This window comes from Mastigoproctus giganteus, chromosome 10 (genome assembly GCF_048544385.1).
Source record: "Mastigoproctus giganteus isolate SK-2022 chromosome 10, ASM4854438v1, whole genome shotgun sequence".
NCBI classification, from domain to species: Eukaryota; Metazoa; Arthropoda; class Arachnida; order Uropygi; family Thelyphonidae; genus Mastigoproctus; species Mastigoproctus giganteus.
The window spans coordinates 117724249-117741214 of NC_143584.1; the positions used below are offsets into that span (position 1 = coordinate 117724249).

Sequence of the window (16966 nt, forward strand, 5' to 3'; positions counted from 1 at the left end):
GTAACTTCGTCTTCCTCTGGGGCTTTCTGATTCTTCATTTTCTTCAACGCATGTTCTACCTCATCAGGAAGGATATCGGGTATGTCGTATGTGATATTAATTTGCGATCCATCTTCCCCACTGCTGGCGGTCCCGAGTGCCAAGCGATTTTCCTAAGTGATATATAGTGCTCTTTCTCAGTGATTTCGTTTTATTTTCTTTCTAGTGCTATTCTCATTTCTTTGTAAGTAGTTCTGTACTTAACAGATCCTAAGTAAGTTGTATGAAAGGAGAGAAGGTTAGCACTCCCCTTGATAAGGATGGACTGGCCTCTGGGCCTAATACATATAAGGTTAAGGCACCGCCGCTTACTTCGCGGCACTTAACCAATTTTTTGGGCCTGACATACCCCAGTGGTCAGGAGCGAGAGTGCATAGCACGCATTCCTTGAGTCGACCGGGGTTCAAGCCCCTGACTACCAAATACGATAAATATTTGTATCTACGATTTATTGTAAACTCCTACCGACTTGGTTGTCGTTCCAAAGTATAAAAAAAAAAATTTTTTTTTAGGCCTGATGTAGCCCAGTGGTCAGGAGCGAGAGTGCATAGCACACGTTCCTTGAGTGGACCAGGGTTCAAGCCTGTGACTACTTAATACGATAAATATTTGTATTAACTATTTATTGTAAACTCTACTGACTTGGTTGTCGTGCCGGAGTATAAACAGAAAAAAAAAAAAAAAAAAATAAGAACCCAGAAAGGAAAATTGCCTTTCTTTTCCTAGTATATCTATTAATTTTTGCACTAACAAACTAACCTCTACAACCGCTTGGCCACTAGGTGGCACCGCTCCTGCCTCCACGTGGCTGGGCCGGAAATCTGGGAGGAAAAGCTCTCACCTCCCAAGGCTAAAAGGAGCAACAATGGACTGATGCATGGCCACCACTAGAGCCAACAGGCTCTCAACATACTGAGACTCGCAGAATGGAAGACGATCCCAATCTTCCAAAAATAATGAAAAAAAAAGACTAACAAATCAGAACCACCAGCTTTTCTGATTATACATCCTTTATCGACTCAGCCGCTAAGCAGACTCTCTCCCTTTGTCATCCAGAGATGTCTGGAGAATGCAGCAGGTACACCAAAAATGGTGAAAAGGCTCCAATCAGGAGATCTTTTAATTGAGACCACTCAAGCAAGGCATTCAGAATTTTTACTAAAAATGTCATCTATAAGCGGAATCCCAATCAAAGTCTCACTGCATAACACCTTGAACTCCTCAAAAGGAGTAATAAGTGAGTGGGATTTGTTGAACGTAACCGAAGAGGAATTAGTCATGGAATTACTAGAACAGAAAGTAATTCAAGCAAGAAGAATTATGATAAAGAAGGATGACAAACTTGTTGCCACACGTAATGTTATATTGACTTTTAGTACACCGAATTTGCTGACCTCAGTTAAAGCAGGTTACCTAAACTGCCGTATCCACCCATACATTCCAAACCCTTTAAGATGTTTCAAGTGCCAAAAGTTTGGTCACTCCCAGACAACATGCAGAGGCAAAATCACTTGTCCTAACTGCGGGTCAAAAAACCATTCACAAACAGAGTGTACTGCAAAGGCTCTGGAATGTCCAAATTGCAAGAACGACCATCCAGCATACTCAAAATCATGCGAACTCTGGAAAATTGAAAAAAGAATACAAAAGTTCAAGATCGAGAATAAGGTCACATATCAAGAAGCAAGAAAGCAAATAAAGTCAACTATCCCCAAAACCACATATGCTTCTGTTACACTAAAGTGCCAAGCTGTTTCAACCCAAACTGAGGTATCAATTCCGCCCAATACATCCATTGCAGAATGGGCATGATCTGTGCTGTCAACATCTCAACCTACCACCAACCCTGTTCTAGTTGATGAAATAAGTAATACCCCTATCACAGTTCCGCCTAAAATGAAATCATGTGATAAAATGTTAAATAAATCACGAAGGCAACAAGCCACTGAATTACAAAAGACAAACTCAAATAGAATGGGCTCTGAAAATATAGCTACACACGATGAAACAGTCCTTGCATCTTCATGCAGAAGATGATATGGAGACTTGATTTTCATCAGGTCAAACTGATGACGTAGAAGAGAGTACAGATCCCGGACGTCCCAATTTTCCTAGAAAAGATAAAATGAAATATGACCGTCAAAAGCAAACCACTCACAAGAAACAGACACTCACCTTCCCTCCTCAAACCCCGATAATGCAGAACATTGTTCAATGGAATTGTAGAGGTTTACGCAGCAATACCAATGACATCTATGATTTAATCTCCCGATATGGTCCTATAGCCGTTTGCATACAAGAGACTAATCTAACTCCACAAGTAACTCCATTGATCAGACATTTTACAGAAAAGATAGAAACTCCTCATTATCCACACGTGGAGGCGTCGCGATTCTAGTTGACTGTAAAATACCTTCTAGAAACATTCCGCTTCAAACCCACTTAGAAGCTATTGCTGTATGTGGTGTATCAGTTGGGCAAATTCTAACTCTAGTATCTCTGTACCTTCCACCTAACAAGATGTGCACATTTAAAGAACTAGGATACCTCATAAGACAAATACCACCACCTTTTTGTATCCTTGGTGATTTCAATGCGCATCATCCATTGTGGGGATCAGACCACATGGACAATAAAGGACACTTGATCGAGACGATACTAGACCAACTTAATCTAATCCAACTTAATCTTATAATCACCTTCCCACTGGATCTATGTCAGCAATTGATTTAACTCTCTGTTCCCCCATATTATATCCCAATATAGAATGGACAGTATTAAGCGATCCACACAATAGTGATCACTTTCCAATCATATGCAGAATCCAAATGCTTCAAAAATCATACCCTGATAATTGCTCAAAATGGAAATTCTCCAGAGCAGATTGGAAAGAGTTTTCAACCCGTCTTTCTTTTGATAGCCAATTGATCAGACTACAACCCATTGATGATGTCACAGAGCATATTACCAGGCAAATACTGACCATTGCTCCTGAAGCAATACCTTAAGCCTCCACATGTAAGCACAAAAACCTTAAACACTGGTGAAATGAAGCTTGTACCAATACCAAAAAGGAAAAAAATAAAGCTTGGAATCTGTTCCGGAAGTTCCCAACTACCAACAATCTAATTCAATATAAAAGGCTCAAGTCAAAAGCTAGACAAATTAGAAGAAAAGCCAAAAAGGAATCATGGATACAGTTTGCCTCCACTATTACAAAGGATACTAACAGTCATCTCATCTGGAAAAAGATTTGGCAATTAAATGGGAAATATCTACCTCTTCCTTCTCCCATCTTAATCAAAAATGGACAGGAAATTTCTTCTTCTGAAGGAATAGCTAACACCCTTGCAGAGAATTTCTACCAAACATCTGCCATGTCAGCATGTGGCAACTCTTTTCTTAAAATCAAAGCTTTGGCTGAAAGGTACAAAATAAAATTCCATACTACCCAATATATTGCCAATAATCAACCATTTAACCTATTTGAACTGCAAACAGCATTAAATAGATCACCCAACAGTGCAGCTGGACCTGATGGTATATATTATGTAATGCTGAGACATATAAACAATATGGCCTTGAATTTACTATTAATGTTCTATAACCGGATTTTTCTTGAAGGTACATATCCATCTTCCTGGCATCATTCCTTCATTTTAGCCTTTCCTAAACCAGGAAAAGATCACTCACTTCCAGAAAATTACCGACCTATTTCTCTAACCAGCTGCCTAAGTAAAATCCTAGAAAGAATGATACACAGACAGCTTACCTGAGTTCTTGAAACTAAAGCACTGATGAACAACAATCAGTTTGGTTTCCGATAAAACAGATCCACTTTGGATTTAATGGTGAAAGCCGAGACTAACATCCGCAATGCTTATGTCAAAAATGAACATCTTGTAATGGTAAGTCTCGATATAGAAATGGCTTTCGACACTACCTGGAGGTATGGCATATTGAGAGAACTTCATTCCATAGGATTACGAGGGCACTTACCAGAATTCATTAGAAATTTTCTTCAACACGGAACCTTTCAGGTCCGCTACCAATCTGTACTTTCTCGGTCCTACACTCAAGAAGGTGTCCCACAAGGATCAGTACTGAGCTCTACCCTTTTTCACTTAGACTGAACACCATAACACACAACATCCAAAATACTGTAGAACTATATATGTATGCTGATGATCTTACTTTATCTTGCTGTTCACAAAATATTAACACCATTGAAAGGCAGCTGCAACTCTCCATAAATAAGTTGGAGACATGGGCAATGCAGAATGAATATCGTTTATCAGAACAAAAAAAGAATTGCAGTTCACTTTTGCAAAAAACGTAAGCTACACCCAGAACTGGAACTCAGATTAAAAAACCATTTGATCCCTCTCACCAGTAATCTTTGTTTCCTAGGTTTAATATTGGACACCAAACTGAACTTTGTTTCACATATCACATACCTCCGAACTGTTTGTCTAAAGAAACTTAATATACTTAGGTCCATTTCTGCTATGACATGGGGAGCTGATAGATACTCCTTAGCTGATAGATAGATAGATTACATTTGTATCGTGCTATTATCAGATCTCATTTAGACTATCTTGCTATTGTATATGATTCAGCTAGGAAAAGTGCATTAATCAGACTTAATACCATCCAACACAGTGACCTTCATACTGCTTTGGGTGCATTTAGAACATCCCCTGTTCTGAGTCTGTATGTAGAGGCACACGAACCTCCACTTCACCTTCGAAGGAAAATGTTGCTTCTAAATTATGTAGCTAAAATTCAAAGCCTTCCAGACCATCCCGTTCGACCGTTGCTTTCCAACTCTGAGTGGACAGCATTCTATAACAGTAAACCTACTGAAAATAGATAGAGCGGTGCCTCTGTAGCCAGGTGGGAAGGAGCAGCAGTGTGTAGCACACGCTTCTTGATTAGACCGGGGTTCGAGCCCGTCACCACCAAATACGGAGGATGCGGAAAGGTCAGGGAATGACCATCGCATTTCCCGGAGCAATATGGCCTTAGTTGCTAATGCTCCTAAAAACCAAATAACTAACAAACTGAAAATAGACCAACGGGCATTAGACTAAAAGATTTGCTTCACACCTGGAATATTGATTTGGATAACATACTTCAAGAGAGCAATATTCCTGATCCACCTTGGTCTATAAATCTTACCTCACTGTGATATACACTTTCAGCAATGGGGAAAGCAATCTCTGGCAGATGAAAATATCAAACAACTACATAAAGAACATGCCCTCAACAATATACAAAGCTGCCAAATATATATATATATATATATATATATATATATATATATATATATATATATATATATATATATATATATGGCTCAAAAACAGGTTCTGCCGTTGGTACCGCAGCTGTCTTTCCGTCTTTTACAGTCTCCATATCACTACCAGTTGAATGTAGCAGTTATACTGCTGAGTTATATGCAATCAAACTAGCCTTACAGAATATTAACACTACACAATGCTAGCAGTATAATATACACTGATTCATTGAGTGCAGTGTCTGCTTTGGGCAATCAATTTTCAATATCACAGCCAATCAAAAAACAAATCATTTGCTGTTTGAACCATCTACGAAGTATTAGCATTAGTAGAGGCATTTGATGCAAGAAAGCAAGCTTATGCAGCATCAGCCAAAAAAAAAAAAAAAAACCCACTTCCACTTCACCCCTCTGTTCGTTCAAAATACCTGTCCAGCCGAGCCTTAAACTTATTTAGGCTATCAACTTCCACGACAAGGGATGGAAGTCTGTTCCACCAACCAACCACCCGCTGGCAAAAGGCAAATTTCCTCACGTCTATCCTACATCTGTCTTTCCTCAATTTGAATTTATACCCTCTCAGGTGATTATTCTGAGCGAGAGGAAGAATCCCATCAGCACTGAGCATGCTCAAACCATTCAAGGCCTTATGCACCTCTATCAGATCACCTCGCTGGTGCCTAGTCTCCAGACACTGTAATTTGCAAAACTTAAGCCTTTCTTCGTAAGAGCACCCCTTTGTTCCATTCACTAATCTTGTTGCCCTTCTCTATACTCGTTCCAGCAGCTCTACATCCTTCTTGAAATGAGGCCTCCAGACCTGTATACAGTACTCTAGGTGTGGCCTGACCATTGCCTTATACAAGGGAATAATCACCTCCTTAACCCTGCTAGAAAAATTCCTATATATCATTGACAATACACCATGAGCTACTCTTGCAGCCCGTCTGCACTGTTCAGAGAACTTCATATCTGCCTGCACAACCACCCCCAGGTCCCTTTCATTCTCTACCACTGTCAGTGTAGTACCACAGAGTTGATACGTTGCTCTGGGGTTGCTGTTTCCCATGTGTAGTACTTTACATTTGTCAATGTTAAACTTCATTTGCCACCTCTCAGCCCATCTGCTCAACCTTTCCAGATCCTGTTGCAGCAGCATAGTGTCAGTAGTGTCCTTGACAACCCTGCCAACCTTTGTATCGTCTGCAAACTTAGACATTAAGCTTGATATACCATCATCAATATCATTTATAAATACAGAAAACAACAATGGACCCAACACTGAACCCTGAGGGACTCCACTAATAACATTAGTCCACGACGAGCAGTGTCCATTGATTACCACTCTCTGTCTTCTCCCCCTCAGCCACCCCTTTATTGCCTTTTATGATTCAAAGACATCTGGAATCTATCGTAGGATCACCAAAAATAGTGAAGCGACTATAATCTGATGATCTCCTGATTGAAATAGCCACCTCCAAACATTCGGAGTGACTATTAAAGAAAACTACATTTTGTGGGTTGCCAGTATCTGTTACTTCCCACAATACCTTAAATTCATCAAAAGGCATCATCACAGAATGGGACTTAATTCAGTGTCTGAGGAAGAATTAGTTAAAGAACTTAGCAATCAAAAGGTAATAAGTGCGAAAAGAATAATGACAAAAAGAGATGAAAATCTCGTTCCATCATTTTAACTTTTAGTACTCCTGATTTGCCATCCTCAGTAAAAGCTGGATATTTAAACTGCCGAATTCGTCCATACATCCCAAATCCTCTTTGCTGTTTTAAATGCCAGAAATATGGCTATTCACTGCAGGCATGCAGAGGTGATGCCATCTGTCCTATTTGTGGATCAAAAGACATACACAAGCAGATTGTCTAGCTACAGTTCCCATTTGCCCCAGCTACAAAGGCAGTCACCCTGCATTTACTAAATCATGTGAAATGTGGGAGACAGGTAGGAAAATCCAAAAATGCAAAGTAGAACATAGTTACATATCCTGAGGCATGCAGACAAATAATGTTGACCATGCCTAGTCCATCTTATGCCTCTTGCATCTGAAGTTTCATACATTAGCATTAGTAGAGGCATATGATGCAAGAAAGAAGCTTATGCAGCATCAGCCAAAAAAAAAAAAAAAACATTTCCATTTCATCCCTCCATCTGTTCGAAATACCTGTCCAGCTGAGCCTTAAATTTATTTAGGCTATCAAATTCCACAACAAGAGATGGAAGTCTGTTCCACCAACCGACTACCCGTTGGCTAAAGGCAAATTTCCGCACATCTATCCTACAACCGTCTTTCCTCAATTTGAATTTATCCCTTCTCAGGTGATTATTAAAGAAAACTACATTTGGTGGGTTGCCAGTATCTGTTACTTCCCACAATACCTTAAATTCATCAAAAAGCATCATCACAGAATGGGACTTAATTACAGTGTCTGAGGAAGAATTAGTTCTGATTATTCTGAGCAAGGGGAAGAATCCCATCGGCATTGAGCATGCTCAAACCATTCAAGGCTTTATACAACATCTATCAGATCACCTCGCTGATGCCTAGTCTCCAGACACTGTAATTTGCAAAACTTAAGCCTTTCTTCGTAAGAGCACCCCTTTGTTCCATTCACTAATCTTGTTGCCCTTCTCTATACTCGTTCCAGCAGCTCTACATCCTTCTTGAAATGAGGCCTCCAGACCTGTATACAGTACTCAAGGTGTGGCCTGACCATTGCCTTATACAAGGGAATAATCATCTCCTTATCCCTGCTAGAAAACTTCCCGTATATCATTGACAAGACACCATGAGCTACTCTTGCAGCCCGTTTGCACTGCTCAGAGAACTTCACATCTGCCTGCACAATTACCCCCAGGTCCTTTTCATTCTCTACCACTGTCAGTGTAGTACCACGGAGTTGATATGTTGCTCTGGGGTTGCCGTTTCCCATATGTAGTACTTTACATTTGTCAATGCTAAACTTCATTTGCCACCTCTCAGCCCATCTGCTCAACCTTTCCAGATCCTGTTGCAGCAGTATAGCATCAGTAGTATACTTAACAACCCTGCCAACCTTTGTATTGTCTGCAAACTTGGACATTAAGCTTGATATACCATCATCAATATCATTTATAAATACAGAAAACAATAATGGACCCAACACTGAACCCTGAGGGACTCCATTAATAAGATTAGTCCACGATGAGCAGTGATCATTGATTACCACTCTCTGTCTTCTCCCCCTCAACCATCCCTTTGTCCATTGCAGCAATTTGCCTCCAGTGCCACACTGCTCCAATTTGTGCAGCAGTCTTCCATGTGCGACAGTATCAAAAGCCTTTCTAAGATCCAAATATATAATATCAAACTGCAGTTCAAACAGAGTGCAACTGTACAACTGCAGTTCAAACAGATGTGTCAATACCACCCAACGTCTTGCTAGCTAATTGGGTTAAAGAAACTTTATCAACCACTGGAAAAGATAATTCTAAAACTAAAACCAGCAATGCCACAAACACCCCAATTAGTACCCCAACTTATACTCTGACGGTCTCGAATGACACTGAAAAATTGAAACCTACTAAAGACTAAGAAAACTGAACCACCCACCAACACTATGGAAGTGGATACACACCCAGATTATGAAGAACCTATCCTAGTACTCCATACCAACAACAACACTATGGAAACCGGATGCCCATTATTTCCAAAAAAAGACCGGAAAAAATGCCCTGCGTACAAAAAACAGTCAGATGAATCATGCTCAGCCAAACTAAAATAATGCATAACATCATGCAGTGGGAACTGCAGAGGACTAAGCAGCCATTCTGATGACTTAAGGGATTTAATCTTTCAATTCAATCCCATAAGTATATGCTTACAGGAAACTTTCTTGTCACCCCAAGTTTTGCCGAAATTCTCAAATTATATGATGTATAAATGATATAGGAACCCAGAGTCTGCTGCCCATGGAGGAGTAGCCATCCTTGTAAATTCTAACATACCATCTAGACCGATCCAATTAAGAACCACCCTAAAAGCTGTGGCAGCTCTGATTGCAGTTGGTATTTCAGTTACCATTGTTTCCATTTATATTTCACCATGTCTACCGCTTATCCGTTCTGAACTTGACAATCTCATTACACAACTCCCAATTCCAATTTGTCTTTTTGGTGACTTTAATGGACAACATCCATTGTGGGGCTACAATGGACAGAAGAGGCAAGTTGATTGAGGAATTTATAAATAATAATGATCCGAATTTATTCAACTCTGGATCTCCTAATTACATCCACGTACAACTACAGGATCTACTTCTGAAATTTACTTGTCAATTTGCTCACTATCCATATTTCCAATCATGACATGGTCTGTATTAACCAGTCCTTTTAACAGTGATCACTTTCTGATTATTTGCTCCTTACAAACAGGGGTAACTCCAAATCCTGATAAACGATCCACTTGGAAGTTTAAAAAGGCGAACTGGGATGGCTATTCTGCTCAAATACTTCTAGACAGACTTTATCTTCAAAAAGAACCTATTGATGATGTAAATACAGCAATACCTTGCTTAGCACGGCTTCAAACAGCAGGTTTCACTATAACACGGTTTTCAATTAAGTTTAAGTCTGCGACAAGGCCTTTTGGTATCAGGTTCTATAATAGTCATAAAAAGTTTATTGTTTTATGACTATGTTCCATCACCCCGAAAGCTCCTGTTTGTTTATATTTTTATATCTTAACTTATAATAAATTTATTAGTTTTCAGAGGAAGCAATAAACTTTGACTAAGTTTAAGTCAAATTTACAGTAATAGCCTAGACACGTACTCCATGCATATGCTGCATTGTCGCAGCCTACATGTACATATATGCTGTGGTGCCAACTCTATTGTCTCACATGCACATGTGCCAATAGCTCTCCTCAGGCAGCCAGCGGCAACAGTGTTCAGTGTTTCATCCTGACGAGATAAAGTAATAGCTTTTCAAACTTTTTATTTCACAATTTATTTTTTACTCGTTTAATTACAAAACAATGAGTCAAAAAAGGAAAAGTAATGAAAGTGGTGGAGCTACTAAACGTAAATGGATTACATTACAAAAAAAATTTATTATGAACTGCCATGAAGATTGTGCATCGTATGCTAAAATTGTGCGTGAAAATGGAATGAATGAAGCATCAGTGCGAACGATTATTTGAAAAGAAGGATCAGTATAAAGAGCAGGGAAAAAAATTTATTATGGAACATCTTTTATTTATATGGATAGAAGATTGTAATCAAAAGAGAATTCCTTTGATTCAAAACATCGTTCAAGTGAAAGCCATGAGCCTTTATAACACACTGAAGGAAAAAGAAGAAAATGAAGAGGAGACAAGAAATATTTACAGCCAGTCGTAGTTGGTTTTTCAGATTTAAAAACAGTGTTGGGCTTCACAATGTTCTCATCTCAGGTGAAAGTGCAAGTGCAAACAAAGATGCTGTTGCAAGATTTCCCAGTGAATTGAAAAACGTCAATGAGGAAGGTGGCTACAAGGACGAACAAACTTTCAACATTGACGAAACTGGACTGTTCTGGAAAAAAAGTACAGGTTAAGTACAGGTCAGATCTTCCATTTCTCACCCTTTTCATCAAGAGGAAGGGGTTGTTCCCCATGGTTCTGTTTTAAGCGGAACACTCTTCACTATCAGAATAAATTCCGTCACAAGTCAGCTGTGATGGAATTTTACCTTCTGTCATAATTAGTATCTTCTGTCAAATTTGCAATATGAGAGTAATTGAAGGACAGTTGCAACAGGCTATAAACCACCTCATTAAGTAGACTTTAGTCAGTAGATTAAGGTTTTCATCACAGAAGATACTCTCTCTCTCTCTGTGTTCACATCTGTCATAAGCAAAACCTTCACCTCAGTCCAGAACTGAAGCTAAATGGAAACTCTATTCCAGCCAAAGTTGAAGTTTAATTCTTCGGGATTATATTTGATCGAAAGTTGACCATTCTCAATCACATTCACTAGTTGTGGACAAAATGCTTGAAAGGCATTAACATCATCTGTTCCACAAGCTCCACCACCAACCAGCACTTTACTTCATTTATACTCTGTGCTGATCCAGTCTAAATTAGACTATGATATACTTCAACAAGGATCAGTGCCCTTCATCGGCTTTGCCTGATTCACCATTGTGCCATTTGCATCACTACTGGTGCTTTTTTTGTACTTCTCCTGTATAAAGTTTGTATGTTGATGGCATCAAACTATTATGTTTATTTTGTTTTAAAGAAGTGTTACTTGTTTGTAATGTAACATGTCGGCAACTTGTGGTTTTAAAAAGCACTTTACCTATGTTATTAAAAATGGATGCAAGTCCTATAGATGTAACTTTTGTGTAATTTCTTAACATAAGTAAAATCTTCATGTATCAGTGATACTGTTAGATCTATGCCCTGTTCAAACATATTACAGTAAATGCAGAATTTTTAAATTAAATTAAAAAATAACTTGTCTATATCAGATAATAAAATTAATTATCTAATATATTTAGCAGTTAGTTTATTATCGTATGCAGCAAAGAGCTGTTCTTTTGTTTTATTTTTGCTGTTGTTTTAATGTGTAAAATTAAAAAAAAAAAAAAAAAAAAAACTTTCACAGTCCTTTGTAAGGCCCATAAATTAATACTATGAGCAGTTCTTATGGTAAATAAATATTACCCAATTAAATCAATTACCAAAATTTACATAAAATTTTTAGAGTTTTGACTGAAGAAGAAGAAGAAAAAACACAAAATAGAGATAATGAGTGGAAAAGAATGAGACTCGAAGCAAGTGCTGGTTGCAGTAGACATTCTCTAGAGTGGGCAGATGATGAGGAAATAAACACTGACAAAAATAGCAGTAATGAAATCAGCATATTAGTCTCTAAAGAAAAAAGTTCTGGTGATACTTTGCCTGATTTTCATCATGAAAATTTGGAAGGTAAAAATTTGTTTATTTCAATAAAAATAAAAAATTAGATTTTAGTTAGTAACTATTTGTAATTATTATTATTTTTAACTTTATGCCAAATGTATTTGAGAAAAGCAGTCTGCTTGAATTTTTATTTTCTTTAGGAAGGGTGAATTGATATATTAGTTGTGCTAATTTTACTGAGAGTGTTTCCTTGAAGTTTATAATTTTTATTGACCAGTTATACTATTTATTCTGGTACAGCATAGTTACTTAGCCCTTAGAACTAAAAGAATAAATAAATTTTGATGAAATCTGAGTAAAGCATTACCTAGACACAAATGTTGTATCTAGTGTATGTAGAAAGCAAACATATCTAATGTGGTATAGGGTGTGTTTATTATTACAGGTGCTGGTACAGACTTATTAGTAAGTAGGAAAAATTAATGTTGAAAAAATACCATGGTTTGAAGAGTACAATACATTTTCAGTATAACTAGCACTGACTGTGGAAAATGTACACCAAAGTTAAAACTTCATTTATTGATAAGATCAAGGTAACCATCAAATTTTTAAAAATGTGTACTGTAAAAGTCATAAGTGTGAATATTTGCAACAACTCTTCCAAGAGTGAGTTGTTGAATGTTTGGACTTTGGGTAGTACATTTTCTGATAGGGACTGGCTCTGTGGAGTGAATTTATTCATGGAATTTTGAAGTTGAATTATAAATGTTTTTAAATATTCTTATTTCGATTTTACCCCAGTAATAACATTTGGGTTTAAAGTTAATTGTCAAAAATCAAATCGTAATTTTTAAAAAATATATGTTTAAAAAAACTTAACTTTTTTTTTTATTTGATACAATAATGTCCTCTACATCTATTTTTGTATCACTTGATTCAATTTCATCAGTCTCCAGATCTGAATTCTTCAATGTCTGCTTGCATGAGCCCAAATTGGATTACTAAGTCTAACAATTGTGATCTGTTTTCAAAGCTATTTTTGCACTTTCATCTATTATAAAATGCATTTAACTTAACTGTGATATATTAAATTCATTTAAAATGCATTTAATATATCACAGTTAAGAGATCAAAGCATGTAGTGGAAGATTTCTAGACAGTTCACCCACTAATGAACACTAGTCATGAACACTTCAAGGCTAGCTTCAGGTAGGATCACATTTGAGAACTGTTAAGTGGAACTTTCTGTATTGCTTAAAAATTATTGGTTTTTGTTATCTTTTGTTTAAAATTAGTACTGTGGTTATTGTTCGTGCTTAACTGATTAAGTTGGTGAATTTTTTTTTCTTTACTTGGCCTTTAAAGGTGCTTGAAAAACAAAAGTCTGTTCTATTCCCATTGTGTAACTTGTGATATGAGAACATTCTAATTCTGCTGCCATTGATACAGTATTGATATAGGAGTGATATTCTTGAACTATTGGATGATTTTCTATGTTATTTTATAGGAGTGTAATTAATATTAGAAGTGTTTTTTATTAGGTCCATTAACAATAAATTTGTCAGTACAAATATGGTTTTATAATGTAACCATATTGCATATTACATGTAATTTAAAATAGCATATTTTATACTGCCCTCAAATAAGTAGGATTAGTGTACTGTTATTATTTTTATATTTCTTAGTTTTTAAATTAAAAACTTACTTTTGACACTCTAGTGCAGCAATGCAATGAGTTTAAAGCAGTGGGAATAGGGGTAGTTCTATATGTGCTATACTTGTTTCCTTTTTGCAAGGCTCACTTCAGTATGGCATAACTGGTGTGTGTGTGTGTGTGTGTGTGTGTGTGTGTGTGTGTGTGTGTGTGTGTGTGTGTGTGTGTGTGTGTGTGTGTGTGTGTGTGTTGTTCATTTTTTTGTTGCAAAGAGCATTAGGAGATTAAGCACAAGTCAGCATTTGATGGGGTCTTGAAGCCCTTGAAAGATTAAAAGAAAGGGACCCATTGAAAACACAATTGCACAACCCAAAGCTAGAGCCCATTCTTTAGCATTAGTCAAAACAACTATCATCCACAGCAGAGATCTGTGGTCCTGCAGGAACTAGCTATCAAAGTGTTCGACTTTGATTGTCAGGATTGTTGCATTAGCATTAGTAGAGGCACATGATGCAAGAAAGCAAGCTTATACAGCATCAGCCAAAAAAAAAAAAAAAAAAACCATTCCCATTTCACTGATCCATTCCATTCCAAATGTTTGTCTAGTTCTGCCTTGAATTTATTTAAGCTATCAACTTCCACAACAACAGATGGAAGTTTGTTCCAGCAATCAACTACCTGCTGGCTAAAGGCAAACTTCCACACATCTATTCTACAACTGCCTTTCCTCAGTTTGAATCTGTGCCCCCTCAGGTTTGTAATCTGAGCACGATGAAGAATCCCATCGGCATTGAGCCTGCTAAATCCATACAAGGCCTTATACACCTCAATCAGATCGGCACGCAGATGCCTAGTCTCCAGAAGTTGCAATTTGCAGAACTTAAGCCTTTCTTCATAAGAGCACTCCTTTGTTCCCTTCACTAGTCTTGTTGCCCTTCTCTGTACCCGTTCTAGCAACTCTACATCCTTCCTAAAATTAGGCCAGAGTAGGTCACAAGACCCCATGACCTACTCTGGCAGCTTGACTGCACAATTACCCCCAGGTCTCTTTCATTCTCCACTATCCTGAGTGTAACACCACATAGTTGGTACATTTCTCTGGTGTTACTACTATCCATATGCAGTATTTTGCATTTGTCAATGTTAAACTTCAGTTGCTACTTCTTAGCCCATCTACCCAGCTTTTCCAGATCATGTTGCAGCAGTATACTGCCATTACTGTTATGAACAACCCTGCCAACCTTTATATCATCTGCAAACTTTGACATTAAGCTTGATATACCTTCATCAATATCATTGATAAATATACAAAACAATGAGCCCAACACTGAACCCTGAGGGACACCACAAATAACATTAGTCCACGTATAGCAGTACCCATTGATCACCACTCCGCTTTCTCCCACTCAACCATCATTTTATCCATTGTAGCAACTTTCCCTGAATGCCATACTGCTCCAATTTGTACAGTAGTCTTCCATATGCAATAGTATCAAAAGCTTTTCTGAAATCCAAGTATATGATATCAAAATTAATTTTTGCATCCAGTTCCTTTGTGACCACATAATAGTATCCAATAAAATTGGTAGGCAAGACTTCCCTTTGACAAACCCATGCTGTGTCTGAATTATTATTACTGTCTTCTCTAGATGATCCTGCAATGCTTCTTTAATCAGTGATTCCATTGATTCCTCATCTCTTCCATCATGCAGTATGACTGATGACTTTTGAGGTTATGATGAACGTCATGGCGGGATCAAATATGCCTTACATTTCGAGGGTACAGCTCTAAAACGGTGTTCGCAGGCCAGCCGCTAGTTAGTACACCGGACCGAACCTATTGGTAACTATTTAGTAGGCTTCCAGATCAGCTTGTGTATAATCTTGCTACCTCTACTCTGCCAGATTGTGACTGGAGGGAGTCAGAGTAGTGTGTATGCGGGGACATTGTCGAGGCCATGTTATGTCAAGGATCTGGGTATATTCTTAACACGTGCATGCCATGTTCAAAAATTTCATTACTTCATACAGCATGTCCCCCTCCCCCACTTTTTCTTACTGTTGAATACACCATGAATTGTTAAACTAATAGAGTAAGCTTATCTGCGAAAAGATCTAAACCTCACAAACGCTTCCTAGTTCATTTCACAAATATATGTGATCTCAATTCTAATCTCAACGATGTCCATTTCCACTTGCAGTCTGCCAAACCCCATGTACTTTTTCTCACTGAATCTCAGTTATTGGTTGATTGAACTACTGCTCATCTTAGTTGCCCAAATTATTCGCTGTACGATTCCTTTCACCTCAATGGTGGTACTTGTGCATATGTACATTCCGATATTCCCTGTCAGAGATTTGGTAATTTGGAATCTCTTCTTGATCTTCTCTGGCTTAAAATCTCTACCCCATTGTATCAAATTCATCTGTTGTCTCTACTGTTCTCCCAACTCCACTAATCACTTGGAGCTCTTTAACCTCCTCTCTTTGCAACTTGACTTTCTCCGTCCAACTTTCCTAACAGTGAGGTAATTTTCCTTGGTGATTTTAATGTTCACAACTCCAGCTGGCTTCCATTTTCTAGTCACACTGACCCAGCTGGTCGAGATGCTGAGGCTTTTGCAATTACTAATGACCTTGCACAGATTGTTCAATTACCTACAAGAATGCCTGACAATCCTAACCATACAGCCAATACGCTTGATCTTTTTCTCTCAAATAACCCTTCTAAATACACGATCGAAGTGAGTGGTCCTTTAGGCACCTCAGATTACAACTTGGTGATTGTCTCTTCTCCGATGGAGCCTTTATCTCATGGCTATTCTAAACCTCTTGTTGTTTGGCATTACAAGAATACAAAATGGGATGACCTGCGAGATTTCTTTTCCATGGTCGGATTACTGTTTCAAAAGTTCTGATGTCAACGTTTGCTCAGATCGTATCAGTGAAATTATTCTTGTAGGAATGGAATCCTTTAATCCACACTCCACTTGAAAACCTCGTCCTTTATCTAAACCTTGATTTTCCAATAAATGTGCTAAGGCTGTTCAAGAGAAGAATGTTGCATAT

General features: G+C 37.9%; 1 protein-coding gene and 1 non-coding gene across 2 annotated transcripts in view; both read left to right on the forward strand.

Annotated features, from left to right (window-relative positions):
* LOC150079247 (uncharacterized) overlaps window positions 1–16966 on the forward strand; it is a 163526-nt gene that overhangs the window by 17133 nt on the left and 129427 nt on the right. The window contains exon 2 of the mRNA XM_090383000.1: window positions 12086–12309. Within this exon, the coding sequence (XP_090239126.1) occupies window positions 12086–12309 (224 nt within the window). The remainder of the gene's footprint in view (window positions 1–12085; window positions 12310–16966) is intronic.
* On the forward strand, window positions 256–377 carry LOC150079248 (U6atac minor spliceosomal RNA). The gene has a single exon (XR_016547595.1). It is a non-coding gene; the product is annotated as a U6atac minor spliceosomal RNA (small nuclear RNA).